This window comes from Egretta garzetta, unplaced genomic scaffold (assembly GCF_000687185.1).
Source record: "Egretta garzetta isolate BGI_Z169 unplaced genomic scaffold, ASM68718v1 scaffold56, whole genome shotgun sequence".
In the NCBI taxonomy this organism is placed as follows: domain Eukaryota; kingdom Metazoa; phylum Chordata; class Aves; order Pelecaniformes; family Ardeidae; genus Egretta; species Egretta garzetta.
Window position 1 is genome coordinate 8,825,037 of NW_009260182.1, and position 15,480 is coordinate 8,840,516.

The following is a 15,480-nucleotide window of genomic DNA, read 5'->3' on the forward strand; positions in this document are numbered from 1 at the left end:
GGGGTGGGAGGCGGCCCCCCCCTGGGCAACCCCGAAGGTGATCGCCCTTTTCCTCCCTCCGGCTCCTCTTCTCTCTCCGAGACCTCTCGAGCACCGGTTGCCCCTTTTTATTGGTTCCAGCGCCTCATCCTTCCAACTTCGGCAGGTGACCGGAGCATCGCGGCGGGTTTAGGTACTTGCTTAGGGTCTCGTAGCTTTTCAGAAATTGCTGAACTTTCTCTTCACCTCGCATCGTTTTCCTTTATTTCTGTCTGATATCAGGGATATCCATGTTCCTTAGCAGAAATTTCCTACCGGTGAAGTAAGTCAGAAGCTGCTGTTGTTGTCACTTTAAAATGTCACATTGATCTTTACGTTTGCAAATCCTGCCATGAAAAGGTTTCTGTCGGAATTCAGTCCACCAGAAATGTTTGAAGCGTCTTAACATCTTTATTCGTGATCAGACGGGTACTAGTTGGAAGAAATGTCAATAAAAACGTGATGGAAGACATGATTTTAAAATAGTTTTATATTTTTTAATATGGTTGCTCTTTAATAAAAAGCAGTTGCACTCATGCATGAGATTTGGAATTTAATAACAAGTTATTGCTCAGGAGCTATCCTTTATTTTTGGCTTTTAAATATGCAAAAATTTAGTGCTTGACAGCTCTTGTTACCATCCGTTAAGCATAACTGGTACTACGGAGGGGGATTGGTTTAGGCAATAGGACGATCAGGAGATTAAATTTAAGATTTATTTCTTTTAATGTCTAAAACTACACCAAAGCATAAACTGCTCTTTGAGAAAGCAAATTTATTTCAAAGCAAAGTAGAGCTGCCTTATAGAGCTCTACGGAGATATCATCTTACAGATAAAATAGCTTTAGACCCATAGGAATATTAACGTAAAATCAAAATATACTTTAGCTTCTATGATCTGAACATAATATAACCAGATGAGAAAATACAAAACCAAATTCTGTGTAAAGATTTATAGATTGTACGGAAGATTTTGCAGAAGAAATTACTTGGTTAAATCCTCGCATGTTATATGTGGATATTTCCATGTCTGTAATGCTGTGAATCCATTAATATAGCTTCCCTACAGCACAGTCATATGTTACTTGCAAATGCTATTCATAAACACCAGGTCAAAGAACAAAGTATTTTTTTGGGAAACAAATTATTTTAGGTCAGACCTATTTAATTTACAAAATTAACTTTTCTTTAAAAGGTTTCTTTGCTTCATTGTAGTGTAAAATAAGTTGTTTATGTTGTTCCCCACAGTTTCACATTACATTGCGTTCTTCAGCTCAGTTACTTGCTGGTTTTGGAGCTGGCATTATGTAGTAAGTTTAGCATTATTGTAAAAAAGATTAATGTAAGTTAATGTTACTTAGTACTGTTGAAGAAATCTCCAGTATTAACCATACGAGTGACTGCTCTTAGTTGTAAAATATTTCTCTTCAAATACAGATGATGAACAAGTACAACTGCAAAAGATTGTATAGCTGTATGTATAGCTATATGTAGAGTTGTGAATGCATGCGTGTGTATGTATGTGTACATATATATATATATGTATATGCTTACACACCAATATATTAGTTTCCCATCAGAAAGAAACATTTGAACAGATATAATATTTTTTAAAATTGAGAGCTGCCAAAAGTAAGTAGCAGGACTGCTAAACAAGAACCTACCTGATAGATCTTGAGCATCAATCAGACAATGTAATTTCTTTTAATATGTGAAAAGGAGACGTGAATTTGAACTGTGTGAAGAGAGAAGAACGGTGATTTGTGCCTGTTTTCACATGTTACAAATTCTGGTTGTGTTTGGGCTGGCTGGGTTGGTTGGTTGGGGGGTGGGTTGGAATAGTGGTTTTGTCTGCATGGGTGCCTGGGTGAAGGAACAAATGCACAAATCTGTGTGAGAGCAAATGTGTTAGCACAAATTGCCACGGCTGGGGCTCCTATTTACATGAATCCAACAAGGGTTTTGCTGAAGGTGGATACGCATGTCTGTAAGACAAGTAACTTCCTGACTCTGTGTTGACAGACGAATCGTTGCCTTCTCTGTTCTCTCTCCCATGGAATAACTTTGTTGCTTTAAAATGTGTTTTTGTTGTGTGCTTTTTTGTGTGAGAGAAGTACAGGCATTTTTGCATCTCCTTTCTCTCCCTTTCCTGGTTGTCCCCTGTAAAATTCAAAACTCCAGTGACATTTTGGGGCCCTACGTGTATTGCTGAATGGTGAACAATGCCAGAGCAGCGGGAACAGAAACCAGACCAAGTCTCTGAGGTGACCACTAGTGCAATTCAGGTCTGGAATATGAAACATTATGTGTCCTCAAACCTGGCTGAAGAGTTAAAACATGCTCCCTTTATCCTAGAGGAACCCTGTTTTTTAGGTCTTAGGCCTTGAAACCGCAAGAGTGAAATGGTGGATAAAGGTAATGCTTCCGTTAGCCAGAGCAACAGTAGTCTAGTGAAGAGTCAGCCCTTCAGTACAGTGCCCTGCACACAAACATTGTGTCTTTGAAAGCCAGCAGACTACAGAGCTGTAGTCAACTCCTCTTTAGCCACAGGTGGATGCCTGACTTATGAATGACTTGTACAAGCCAGTACCATCCACCAGCGTCCATTAGATCAGATGCAGTGCCAGACAGGCGCACTAATTCTGCCTCTGGGGCCAACCCAACTAGAAAGGAGTATTAACGTTTTGTGCATCATGGAGCCAAGCCCCTAGACCCAGTCTGTCTGAACCACTGGGGTAGTAGAAAATCAAGATTTTTCATCCTTTCTAATTAGAGCAGCATGGTATTACCATTGCTCATTGTCCAGCTTGAAACATCAAGAGCTTCCAGTGTCTGCACTGCATTTCTTGTATTTAAGCACTGGAACAGAGACCTCAGTGACTCTGTCACTCACGTTCCTCCAGATTGAAAACCTCCAGTTTACTACAAGGTCTGTTTAATTGAAGGTGGCTTCACGTGAAGCTATGCAAGTACTGCTGCATCACACATCCCAGCAAATCGGTATTAACCAGGCTTTCCTGCTATGTGGGATAGTCCATTCTTCTCCTGCCTACCTTGTTTCCTGCCATGGAAGATAGTGGCAGTAGAAATGGGGGTTCAATGTGGAAATTTCCTAAGAACATAGGGAAGTTTGGTGCTGAACTGCCATTTGAAAGTCAGTGAGGGTAGTGTATGTGACTCTCCTGGGACTTGTTCAAATCTCAGTCATTTTCTCATCAGGCTCAATCTGATGCTCAGTCTCAAGCTTTTTGTTCCTGGGCTTCAGGTAAAGAGTGGAAGAGGCATCCTTGTGGTGTTCTTGGAGAAGTGATTCAATCCGCATCTACTGTGGAGAGGCAGCTCCGCGTGTCTGTAGGAAGAAACTTGGAAGCTTTTCTTTTAATTTGTGCTTCCAAATGGCTCCTGTATTTCACAAGGCTTGCTAAGGCAAATGTGGAGCTTGAGCTATTTACTCATTTCCAAGCAGGGATTTTAGCTCTGTCTTCTTCATTATTCCCACTGAACTTTGAGAGATTGTTCATAATAAAAAGATTTGGCAGCTTCACGATTCACTAGGCTGGGTATCCAGCCAAGATATAATGATGGTTCATCAAGAGCTGTCAGCTTGCATTGTGTGTACTGTGGATTTCAGGTGATGGAAGACACTCTGAAGACCACAGAGCCTTGAAATAGTAAGAATTGGAGAACTGCTCCCTGAAGATATCATGATGATACAAGGACAAAACTGAGAGCACCCCGTAAGCTTGGAGGTCTCTGAGTGTCAATAAAACCTCCGGACTGAGCTCACACTCCAGAAGGGGCCAGTTTCTGGAAGCTCAAAGTAGACACTCTGAGCTGCCTTGTGATCTTTTCCAGGGATGCTAGGCAGTGAGTTTCCCTGTTTCTACCTGCTATTTTTAGGGGCTTGTCAGGTCAGAGTTGTGCAGCTGCTGTACAGGAAGGTGTGATAAAAGGAAGCTGGGGATGCCTGAAATGCCAAGGGAAAACCATTTTCATGCATCAGGCTGTTTCAGTCCCAATTTTATTCCACTCTCTTTAGATTGAGTTCATCTCTACAGTCAGCAAATTCCCCCTTGGTGCATAATTGTATTTCCTTCTGCTTCTTCCCAGATGCCCAGCTGCCGGACAGGCTGCAGGGACTGAGTCCTCCCAGGAGTATAGAGGATGTGTTCAGAGCAGCGGCACATCAAGGGCTATGAGGAACTGAGAAGAGAGGTACTCACAGTGCGCCCCTCTCCTAGCCCTGGATAGGAAAAACATTCCAGGCTCCACAGGTTTTATTATCGTTTTCTCAGTTTCTTTATCAGTGCTAATTGGGCTGTTCTTAACACACAGATGAGAACTGGCCCACTAGCAGGAAAGGGCCCTCTTTGGATCAGCTGCCCCCTTGCTTCTATGCAGAATCATTGCTGGGATTGAAATTTGCCACCCGTGTAATTGGGAGGACGAAAGAGCATACTCGGAGCTCAGGAATTCAAGGAATACCGTCTGTGGGCTGTTTCTCAAAGATGGGCAGGATGCTAAACCTGAGACTCAGAAATAAGTCACACATGACTTCAAAAAGTTTTCTATCTTAAAATCATCAGCAACTCTTTCCTTTCCAAGGTAATCCAAGACTTTTGCATACTCTGCTTGGGATATAATGTCTGTCTGAGAGGTAGCAAACCCACGGCTGGCTTTGTTCATTCCAAACAGGCTGGGAATGGCAGCACATGGCTGTATGTGCTCATCCTCTCCATGTACACTTGTATAATTTTCTTCATGTATGTGGGCTTTTCAGAAGGAAAGGTGTGAAGGAACCACTTCATGCCCAAAAGAAAACATCTTCCAGACCTGTGCCCAAGCTGAAGCACAGGAGCTCTGTCTTACAGCAGCGGTGAGCTGAAGGAAACAGCTTGTTTAGACTTTTCATGCTTTAAAAGGACCTTCTCAGCTTATAAATTAATAGATTTAGGAAACAGGTTGCAGTTTGTTTCAGGATTTATTTTGTGGGTTCTGGAATTAGTTATTTTATCTTTTAAAACAAGAACTTTCCATTCCTTTCTTTGATTTCCTGCCCATTCCTGCCCCTTTCAGTTTTAGCTTTGATTCTTCTCCTTTGCAGTTCACAACTTGAATAAAAAGAGAAGAAAACCTTGCACAGAAGGAAAGAAATGTATAAAAGCCAAGAAGTGGATTTTCTCACTTTTCCATCTCTGATTCCCTTGGAATTCCCTTCATGTGTTAAGAATCCTCAGTTCCTTATAACAACAGAGAATAATAAATGCTGCAGACAGAAGCACTCTGTCTGCATCAGCTCAATTCCTTTAATATCTGTAGTTTATTGTGCATGACACCGCATGTCTGATCATGGATTCCTCAGACCGACAGACCTCCTATTGAAATCAAAGGCAGTTTTGGCAGCGGCCACCGGAGTGCACTGGCATGAAGTCACAGGTTATGCGCTTCAGGGAAAATGCTGTCACACTTTTGAGTAGAGAGGAGTAAGTTAAAAGGTGAAGGAAATGATGGTTCCCGTATTAATCTTTCTTTCTTTTTTTTGTTTTCCTTTCAGTTTTCTTGACATGGCAAATGCAGGGCTATCCTGTTTACGTTATCCCAACTCTGGAGTAGATGTGAAAATGGTGGGGGAGACTGTGGGGTGATGCTTTCCAGGATCAAATATTTTCATTAGCTTTTATGAGTAACTTCTGTGCTGCTTTTTTTGCCAACTAGGATAATTTCTTTGAAGGTGATATAACTATATGCAAATTAAACCATGGTTAAAATGGAATGTCAAAGTGAAATAGCTAATTTAAGAGAAACTATTTTTATTATCCCCTTCCATTTATGATTGTGAAGAGCTGAACTAAGTAATTAAGTTCTGGCTGAAAAGTTTCCCCCTTTTCCAAGATGATTCACTGGTTTCCTTCACACCTGCGAAGTCGATCATAATATTAAGCAAGGCTACCAGTGCTTTTATCACCACCAAGAAACATCAAGTGATGCCACAGTTCAACATCGTCACCATGGCGAGGAGAATCAGGCCAAGTCCTATGAAAATAGAAGGCTGGGGAGTCCTTGCTCAAATTGGTCTGTCTACATTTGGGCATTTCCAGATGTTTCTTAGCAGATCTTGCAGTGACATCTGAAGGCCATATCGTAGAAAATCAGGGATCTGAAATTCAGCTCAGAACTGTTCCTGTGCCCTTCTCTCACTTGCCCTCTCTAGAAGGGTATTTTTCACATGAGGTGAGGGAGCTATGTAAAAATTTTTCAGGAAGGCAGAAGCTGTAACCCTAGTTAGTTAATGGGATGATATGCAAGTGCTAGGAAGTGAGGAGACAGGAGGAGAGGGCTATCTGCAACGTTCCAGCTTGGAGGAGCATTCAGGAAAACAAACGATGACTAGCAATTTGTGTGCTGCTTCTGGAAGCAAGCAAGCTGGGAGTAGTTGCAGTGAACACCATCGATTTCATGTGCTTTTTGATGGAACATCCACAATCGCATAATCCATAGGGAGTTGCCTGCCCATAGGTACTTGTTGTTTGACAGATCTGTCACACTTCTAAGAAATCAAGATGCAAAATCCATCACTCAGGGATATGGTATATGTGTATCAGATACTCTCTGGGGGATGAAGAGTCCATTAAACAGCAAGTCCCTAAACTCATCCATATGAAGAATTCACATCTGTGACAGATAGAATATGGAGAGTACCCATCATCTAACAGGTGATCTGACTCTAATGTGCTACTAAAGCACTATAAATATTAATTTTATTTCACCCGTTCAGAGACATGTGTGGGGGTGAGCCCAGAGGGATAGGAACTGTTTATGCAGAACATGAGCGAGAACAGCAGGATTATGTTGTGTGAGGGGCACTCCCAGCATTGGCAGTTTGAGGCAAGCATATCATTGCCTGCATGATACAGAGCTGGAGATATGACCTTCACAAAGAGGCTTATGACAGGGGTCTGTAAACTTTGCTGTACAGTAGAAAAGGAGTGAATTAGCCAGATGCACGACAGCTCACGAATCCATAAGAAGTGAGAATGCAGCAGAATTATTGCTTCTTAAAGGAGGTAGTCAAAATGTGGAAATCAATAACATAAGGCAAGAGTAATTGGTTAGGTGAAGTCTTGGAGAATTCTCTGTTGCGATCATTTTCTCTGTCTTTTGTTCACTATGGAGAATGTGAGCAATTCACCTACTTCAGCCCTTTGAAGAAAAACGCCAGGCATTCTAGTGTACCTTCACCATTTCTCATTATGACTCCATTTGTAGACTCTTAATGAGTATGACTTCCCGTAGACTATGAAGACTGTTGGCAAAGATGTGAGATTTTCACTGAGACCGGATTTGGAATTAAAACAAGAGCTCAAGTACTGGGTTCATAGGTTGGTGTAGCATTCCCATTCGGATTCAAGTCTGAGATTCCTGAAAACTATGGAAAGTTTTGCAAGAAGCAAGCGTTCTTGGTTGTGGCTGAAGTTTTGGCTTTAGATTATAACCAAATGAAAAACATGTAGAGGTTAGTCTAGATCCAAATTAAACTTCCATCCAAATTGAGAGGTGTTTCAGATTTATATTCTGGCCTACTTACATGTGATCTTACTCTGTCCTAGCTCATTTCTGTCACCTGTTTTAAGCGCTGCAGGCGGTGCTGCTGTATTTCAGCAACGCTAAGCTGTCTGCTGGTGCTCTCAAGCAATGCAGTTGCCTTGAATGTTATGAAGCAACCCTTCTGCAGTGCATGCTGCTGTAGGGTAGTCCCACACCTGCTGGCCCCCCGGAGGATCCAGCCGATGCCCTTCTGGCAGCAGTGGGACCTGCAGTCATTCCTCCATTATCTCCGGGACTGCAATGAGTGGCGGCAGGACTGAGAAGAGCAGAGATGATTAAGGCCCTGGGCATCTCATGCCCATACCCTGTTGAGATTTACTCCTGTAAAGTGTCAATGAGTATTTTACTGGACTTACTAGGGGAAAAGCACAGGGCAGATTTAGGCTTGGGATACTGCTAAACTTCCTGAGCTTTGCTGAAATGGCACCTCCATGTGCATTTTCCAGACGTTACCATCTTCAAACTCATAGGACAAAGGTAAAAGCTAAGTTAGTAAACTTTCTTGAAAAGTTCCATGCAGCCCACTAAGCTTCTTTAACAGCAACAATAATGAAAAAGTGATTTTTAAAAGTCTGCAGTGTAGAAACACATTGCCTAAGTTGTCTGCATGCGTGTGCAGGTACCCTCTTTTATGCGGCAGCTGCTGAGTTGCACAATTCAGCTGTAATATTGCAGTGATGCCCGTAAAACTTTTATAGCTACTTAGCTCCTCTTCACCTCTTACTCCTGTTGTCTGTGGTCCTTTTATCTCCCTTCAGCTCCTCTGCTGTGTTTCCTTTGCTCCACCAGAGTGTTCAGAAAGTAAATGAGTTCAGTTTCTCTCTCTCCTCTCAAGTCATGTTTCAAGACTCGGTCTTTACTTTTGAGGAGGTCAGTATTTCAGTTCTCCCAGATAAGGGCTGTGGCTACCAGAGAAGCCCCTACCACCTGTGCCAGAGGCAGGACTTGTTCCAGTACTGTCCTGTGGATGAATCTGCATCACTTCATCTCACTTCTGAAAGCAGTACAGTCACGCTTGCTCACTGCTCCCCCTCAGCTGATGAACTTGCCTCTGTAACAGAAGCTGAAAGCTTGTCCATGCAGAGGGAAGAGCTTTTTCATGCTATTTGGAGACTGTAGAAAAGTGATTCACCCATTTTCTTCTAAAGATGTTGCAGAGTATCACCACTCTCCACTCTGAGTACCAGCTGCACATCTTCAGCTTACTGTCTCTGTTTCAAAAAAGACAACGCTGTAAATTTAAATTACACTCCCTACCTGACATAACCCTGACCAGACACTATAAAACCCAGTACCTTTGGAGGCCCCTAACCTCCTGTTTGGGCAGAGGGTGGCAGAGAAGAAGCGATTCATGCCTGACAGGGTGCTCGGGAGCTGCGGTGATGCACCAGGCTCACAACACCAGGGACTCGTGTCCTGCTGTTGCCTTGTCTCGGGACACTGTGTTATACCGAGGTGTTACACTAGATGGTGCATTCGACAAATTGTTTGAAGAGATTGATCTTCCCATGTCGAAAGCTTTTGGAGCAAGGCTGATGGTAACAAGCCCATCTGCTGTGTACACACAGTACATCCTTTCCATAACTTTTCACAAAGTTGACCCTTCTGTGCAAGAGTTGAATGTGACCACAGCTGCCAAGGAAGCACTTTGAGACTTTGGCGTTTATGTCTGTAGGTTTGGGGGATTTTTTTGCCCATCACAGGTGTTTGACTAATTCACAAGTCACTTACAAACAAGCAAACTGTAATGGCATATTGAGTTTGAGGGATGCTTGAGTCTGGATAGAGGAAAGATCTGTTAGAAAGTATCTGATATTCCGTATTAACCTGCATTTCCCACATCCCATCAATCTAGCTGAATTCAATGGAACTGAAGATGTGCACATATTGATTTATTTACTGTAGAATAAATATTGATTTCTTTGCCCCATGGCCAGATGCCTTTGCCATAGGGCAGTGTTGTGGTTTAACCCCAGCCGGCAACACAGCCCCACACAGCCACTTGCTCACTCCCTCCCACCCGAGTAAAAGTGAGAAACTCGTGGGTTGAGGTAAAGACAGGTTAACAGGTAAAGCAAAAGCCGTGCATGCAAGCAAAGCAAAACAAAACAACGAATTCACTCACTGCTTCCCACCGGCAGGCAGGTGCTCAGCCATCCCCAGGAGAGCAGGGCTCCATCATGCATAATGGTGACTTGGGAAGACAAATGGCATCACTCCAAATGTCCCCCCTTCCTTCTTCTTCCCCCAGCTTTATATGCCGAGCATGACATCATATGGTGTGGGATACCCTTTGGATCAGTTGGGGTCAGCTGTCCCGGCTGCACCCCCAGCCTCCTCACTGGTGGGGTGGGGTGAGGCAGAAAAGGCCTTGACTTTGTGCAAGCCTTGCTCAGCAGTAACTAAAGCATCCCTGTGTTATCAACACTGTTTTCAGCACAAATCCAAAACATAGCCCCATACCAGCTACTATGAAGAAAATCAACTCTAGCCCAGCCGAAACCAGCACAGGCAGTGCTTCTAGTGCAGGGTGGTGGCATCCCTTCCCCTCCCCAGGAGTGAGGATTAGCCTGCAGGCAGGCTGGGGGGTCACAGCATACGATGCCCAGGGGATTCGTTCCTGCCCTTCCTGCTGGGGGTGTGGAAGCCTGTCTGTATCCAGGATTTGGGGCAGGGGTGCAGGTGGCACTGCAAGCAGCACACACATTGCTGGGATCTGTTGATGCTTTCCCCAAGGAGCTGAGAAGAGCTGTTGGGATTGAAGGTGTGGGCAGCAGGTGTGTTCTGGGAGCTGATGCTCTGGTTGCAGATCCGTCTTGCAGGTAACAAGAAGAGTGCTACAGCATGTCCTTCTCCTTTGGGAGTCTTTCTTTGGGACATGCATTACAGCAGATATCACTAGGTGGTGCTCTGACATGTAATTCTTACCCTTACCCTTTGAATTCACTCATTTTCAGTCTTTGGAGAAATAGTTCCTGCTAGGGTTGGGTTTACGGTAGCTCTTTGAAAAGCTGCTGAAATAGAGAAAAGTAGCAGGCAGCAGTAGGTAGCTGGAAGGCAGCGCAGCTTCTTCAGACCCTCGTGTCTGTGCTTTGGGTGAGATTGCTGGAGGAAGAGACTGACAGTGCACAGGTACTGCTCACCCTCTTCCTAGGAGGAGTGTGTGGGCTCAAATCCAGCATCCTTCCCCACTGAAAGCTCAGCTTGGAGGGCCCTGGATTTCTCTTTCTTGTGGAGTGACAGCAGTGTGCCAAGGCACCGCACCCTCCTAGTTTACATGGAGCAATTCAGATGAATTTCACAGAAAGTGAAATCTTAGTAAGAGGAGTTGCCTTCTAGGATCATAGGTGGATAAGTAAAATAAAGTCAGAAGACATGAGGAATTTCACAGAATTACAGAGTGGCAGGGGTTGGAAGGGACCTCGGGAGATCACCCAGTCCAACCCCCCTGCTAAAGCAGGCTCACCCAGAGCAGGTTGCACAGGACATCGTCCAGGAGGGTTTTGAATATCTCCAGAGAAGGAGACTCCACAGCCCCCTGGGCAGCCTATTCCAGTGCTCTGTCACCCTCAGAGTAAAGAAGTTCGTCCTCACGTTCAGCTGAAACCTCTTATGTTTCAATTTGTGCCCATTGCCCCTTGTTCTGTCACTGGGCACATTTCCTGAATGTGAATTATTTAGAAAAGGAACTCTCTCAGGTTATAATTTATTTCTGAACTTTTTCTTATTTAGAGGGAATTTTAAGTATTTGAGATCTCAAATTTATTTTCTGTTTGATTTTGAGCTTTTATTTTTGGTCTTATTTAAAATAAATATGCCTCGACTGTTCCATTTATTAAAAATCAGTGTAGTTTAAATGAAAACACACACATACACATGAATATGAGTAATTAGGGAGATCCTATATATTGTACAAATGTACACATAGTTCCCATTATTTTGTTCTCACACCAATAGTAACTTTAGGAGATTATTCAGGCAATGAAACTCATCATTAACAGAGAGCAAAGACCTGTTCTGTCCTCCTCTTAGCATCTAATCTCTGGCAAACCATCTGAGCTTTCCCTTTACATCCCACTCTTTGCCTTGGTTGTCTGGTTTAGGCCTTCATCCTTCAGATGTTTACTACTCCCTGCACATGTAACCGTGTATTTTAATATTTTCAAGGTTGGGCCTTAGACCTTGCCTATCAGGAAGAAATTATGCTGAATTAATTATACTGATTTAGAAACTGATTTAGTTAAATCAGTTCAACTCTCCTGAGCACTTTATATCACTTCAGTTTAAGTCATGAGTCAGTGAGTAACAAATCAATTCTGTTGGCAGAGAGTGAGAAAGATTAAACTGGATCTTCAGCCCTTCCATCTCAGTATTTATTAGGCTAAGGCCTCTTCAGGGCTTGTTGCTGTTCTCTTTAATTTTCCCTGCCTAATGGACCTGATCCAGCTCTTGATGGCGTAAATGAGGGTTTTTCCATGACCTCCAGCTGGGAGCTGGAGATGGCAATATCTTTATTAAAATCCTAGAGAAGCTTAGAATGACAAATAACTCAAACCTGCCTCCTCACTGTATACAGAGTTCTCAGATTGTGGCTCATATTGCAGGAGTCGCCTCTGCTCTGAAAAATGTAATATTCTACATTCAGGGCAGGAAAATTCATCCTCTAAAGACAGCAATCTCTATGAACGTTATGCTAAGAGCATCCCATACAAAGAGTCATAATCTGATTCGATCTTCCCTCCAGCAGCAGATAAGTAAGATCTCAGATATATCTTAAAATGGGATGATAATAATCTTTTTGTCAATCTCCACAGATTTTTTGCATTCAGATTGCATAGATTTGGGGTTTGTACCGGCTTAACCAGAAACTAGACTGATGTTGCACTTCCAAATCAAAAAGCACAGCTTTTTCAAAATGCATTTCAAAAAATGCTGGCTTTTTTGTTATTGTTCTCCTTCTCTACCTTTCTTCACACTTCTACAAAGTACTACTAATAAAAAAGAAGGATATCTGAGAATATGCTGAACAAGAATACGCTGAGTTGCACTCACTGAAAATTGTGCTTACTGTTTCCAAAGCTTCTTATTCCTAGCTGTAGGGAGTAGCAGCATAGCAGGAGTTGAACTCCTGGAGTGCCTGCTTATTCCAGAAAAGAGTAACTCACTTGTTTACAAACCTAAGATTTTGGTTTAGTGCAGTGTCATTTTTCTGTTTCTGAACTGGATGTTAATAAACCTGTAAACTCTGTAACCGAGAATGTCCTGGCATGCTCTTACAATTCACCTACAGCTCCTGGAAGTCTTTATATTGTAAGTAGTGATGGTCCCTTCCATTTCCATCTCTATTCCAAATGTGATTTCTTGTTTATTTTACAGGTTTATGATGGAACTTACATCTTTGCCTAAATTCCTTTGGACAAGTGACAACAAACTTCTGCATCACCATTTTCCGGACATATTGGCTACTGTTCATACCACACAAGACATTCCTGAAGAAGTTGTTTTTGGACCGTGCATGCTCCAGAACACCCTGCTGGACACTGTAGCATTTATTGCTCTCAAGTGTTCTGATAGACGGAATGTCCATTACGTATTTAAGGTAGGAGAAATCAGCATTTAATGTTAATCATATCAAAAAGGGTTACACTATCCCTGAGCAGGTAGCTTTGCCAAGGGGTAGGTTTTTGTTTTGTTCAGCACAACTAACAGCTCCTTCAAAGGGGAGAAGTAGCCCAGCACATTTCTGATTTATGAGCCATAGACTGGAGGGACCTCGGTGAAGACCGTTCCCTTTGCAGGAAGAATGCGAAGTCCCACTTCTATGCTGATGATTGATGACCTGCTTCAGCACTGACAAGGAACAGGAGGAAAGAGATGAATAGTTTAGAAACTTCACACTCAGGTTTTGTCCTTACTAAGGACAATGGAGGCTTATCAGGAGGTGTGACCGCCATGGGAGAGCAGAGAGGGAAGGCTTGTGGCATTGCACCGGTGGTACATCTGCAGCATTTACTGATGGGTCTGAGCAAGCATTACCCCAGTTTGCTCATTTATCTGTAAAGGAAAATCGCAATGGCAATGATCTCAGCACAGGCTGTATGAACTGTAGGAGATATCAGTCAGGCAACTAGTCCACACAATATTCAGATAGCCACAACTTACTGCTCCAACATGGACCTCCTAAAGTTACCTTAGCTATATCTGTCTGTGTTACAGCTGCACTTTTCTATCACTGTAGAGAAGCCTCAGAGATACGTCTGTGAAACAAAGGAATGATCATGTAGGGAAGGTCAGTGTGAAAGGACTGTGATGGAGTGTTAACTCTCCAGCTCTAGTTCATAAATTTTTTTTGTTCCCTATCCACTGTTTACCATAACATTTTCATTTGGACAATGCATATTTCTCATGCTGTCCTCTTATCTTGGCTTTCTGGGTCTTGGAGTGCATTTCAGTCACCACTGGTCTAGATGAAGACGGGAAGTAGTGTTTCACAATGTGGGGCAAGCAAATTTCCCACATGCTATGGCATGGATGGATCTGGGAGAGATCCATGTTCTTCTAAGATTTCTGTACTCTGGAGGAGAGAAATCCCAGGGAGTGTGTGTAATATGGAAGATGAAGCTGTTGGGAGATACCCATTTGACACTTTTGCTTTAAACAAATTAGAGAAGAGGCTTCGGGGGTTTTCTGACTACTTGTTTGAGTCTGGCACAAGTTTGCTTGCTTGGACAGTGTTATCAGTACTCCAGGAGAACTGTAAGCTCTTTGGAGAAAGACCTCTCCTGAAATGAGCCTTTATTTATGGAATATTTCTGTATTTCTCCTGGGAGTTTTGTAATGACTGTAGACTGAAGAAAGAGCCTCAGAGGGTTTCTACATTGGAAGAGCCCTCCAGAGGGATGGTTTTAGTGTTTTGCTACATTTGAGATAAGTAATTGTCATGCAGCCATGAAACTGGATCCCTGAGTTGGCTCAGATCTCTGTCTTTTGCCAGTAAATAAACCAAATTCTGTGTAAGTAGCTGTTTCAGGTGCAATCAGTGGTCCCATATCCTGTTTGCTACTCATAATTAAAAGTGAGCCTTCCAGAAATTAGGAACCACTGTTAATCTCCTAACTCTGTGTGTGGACAATCAATTAACAATTCTATCATGATACTACGTTGTTATCATTGTACTGAGGTGCCAAACAAGAAACGGGTTTTGATATGCTGGCTATGGTGCAAACAGAATACACACAGGAATGATTTGGCAAGGTGGATTCTTTGCAGCTGAGGTTCATGTTCATCACTTTGGGGAATATTATTTCTAACAAGGGTTTTCTTATCGTGGGCTTTATGTTTAGTCCAAAAGGGAGCTCTGTGTTTTTTCTCTCATCTTCTTGGAGACTCTAAATTGAGCTCCTTGGGCCAATTTCTATGCTTGGGCAAAGAAAATGCCTTGGCAACCATTGGCACAGGTGATTCTTTCCAGCCAATCACTGACCCCAGCAAAGCAAACCACCCCCTTACAAAGCTGTCTGTCCCACTGAGTTCCTCTGCCCCATACAGCTTCTTTTGGGTTCCAAGGAAGAGTCTTATTCTCACCCTTCTCCTCCAGCCTCTGTCAAGGAAGCCACATTGCCTCCATATCACAGCTGTGATTGAGCCTGTTGGGCTGTGAAGCCCTTACCTCATATATGGGTGCAAAGCGTTCATCTGAGGGATTGCCATCTCCAGAGGAGGGTGGACTTGCAGGGTTTGTAGCATCTCTAAACACATGGAAAAATTAAAGCTCGTGCATGCTTCTGGTTGACAGCACCCAAAACTTATGTTCTGGCCTTTACTCCTCCCCAGCTTCTTTAAGCTCTCAGCTCTTTC

The 15,480-nt window shown here is 43.0% G+C and overlaps 1 protein-coding gene across 1 annotated transcript in view; it reads left to right on the forward strand.

The window, feature by feature from the left end:
- Nucleotides 1-13,006: 13,006 nt before the first annotated feature.
- ZNF488 (zinc finger protein 488) overlaps nucleotides 13,007-15,480 on the forward strand; it is a 7,860-nt gene continuing 5,386 nt past the window's right edge. The window contains exon 1 of the mRNA XM_009642051.2: nucleotides 13,007-13,222. Within this exon, the coding sequence (XP_009640346.2) occupies nucleotides 13,007-13,222 (216 nt within the window). The remainder of the gene's footprint in view (nucleotides 13,223-15,480) is intronic.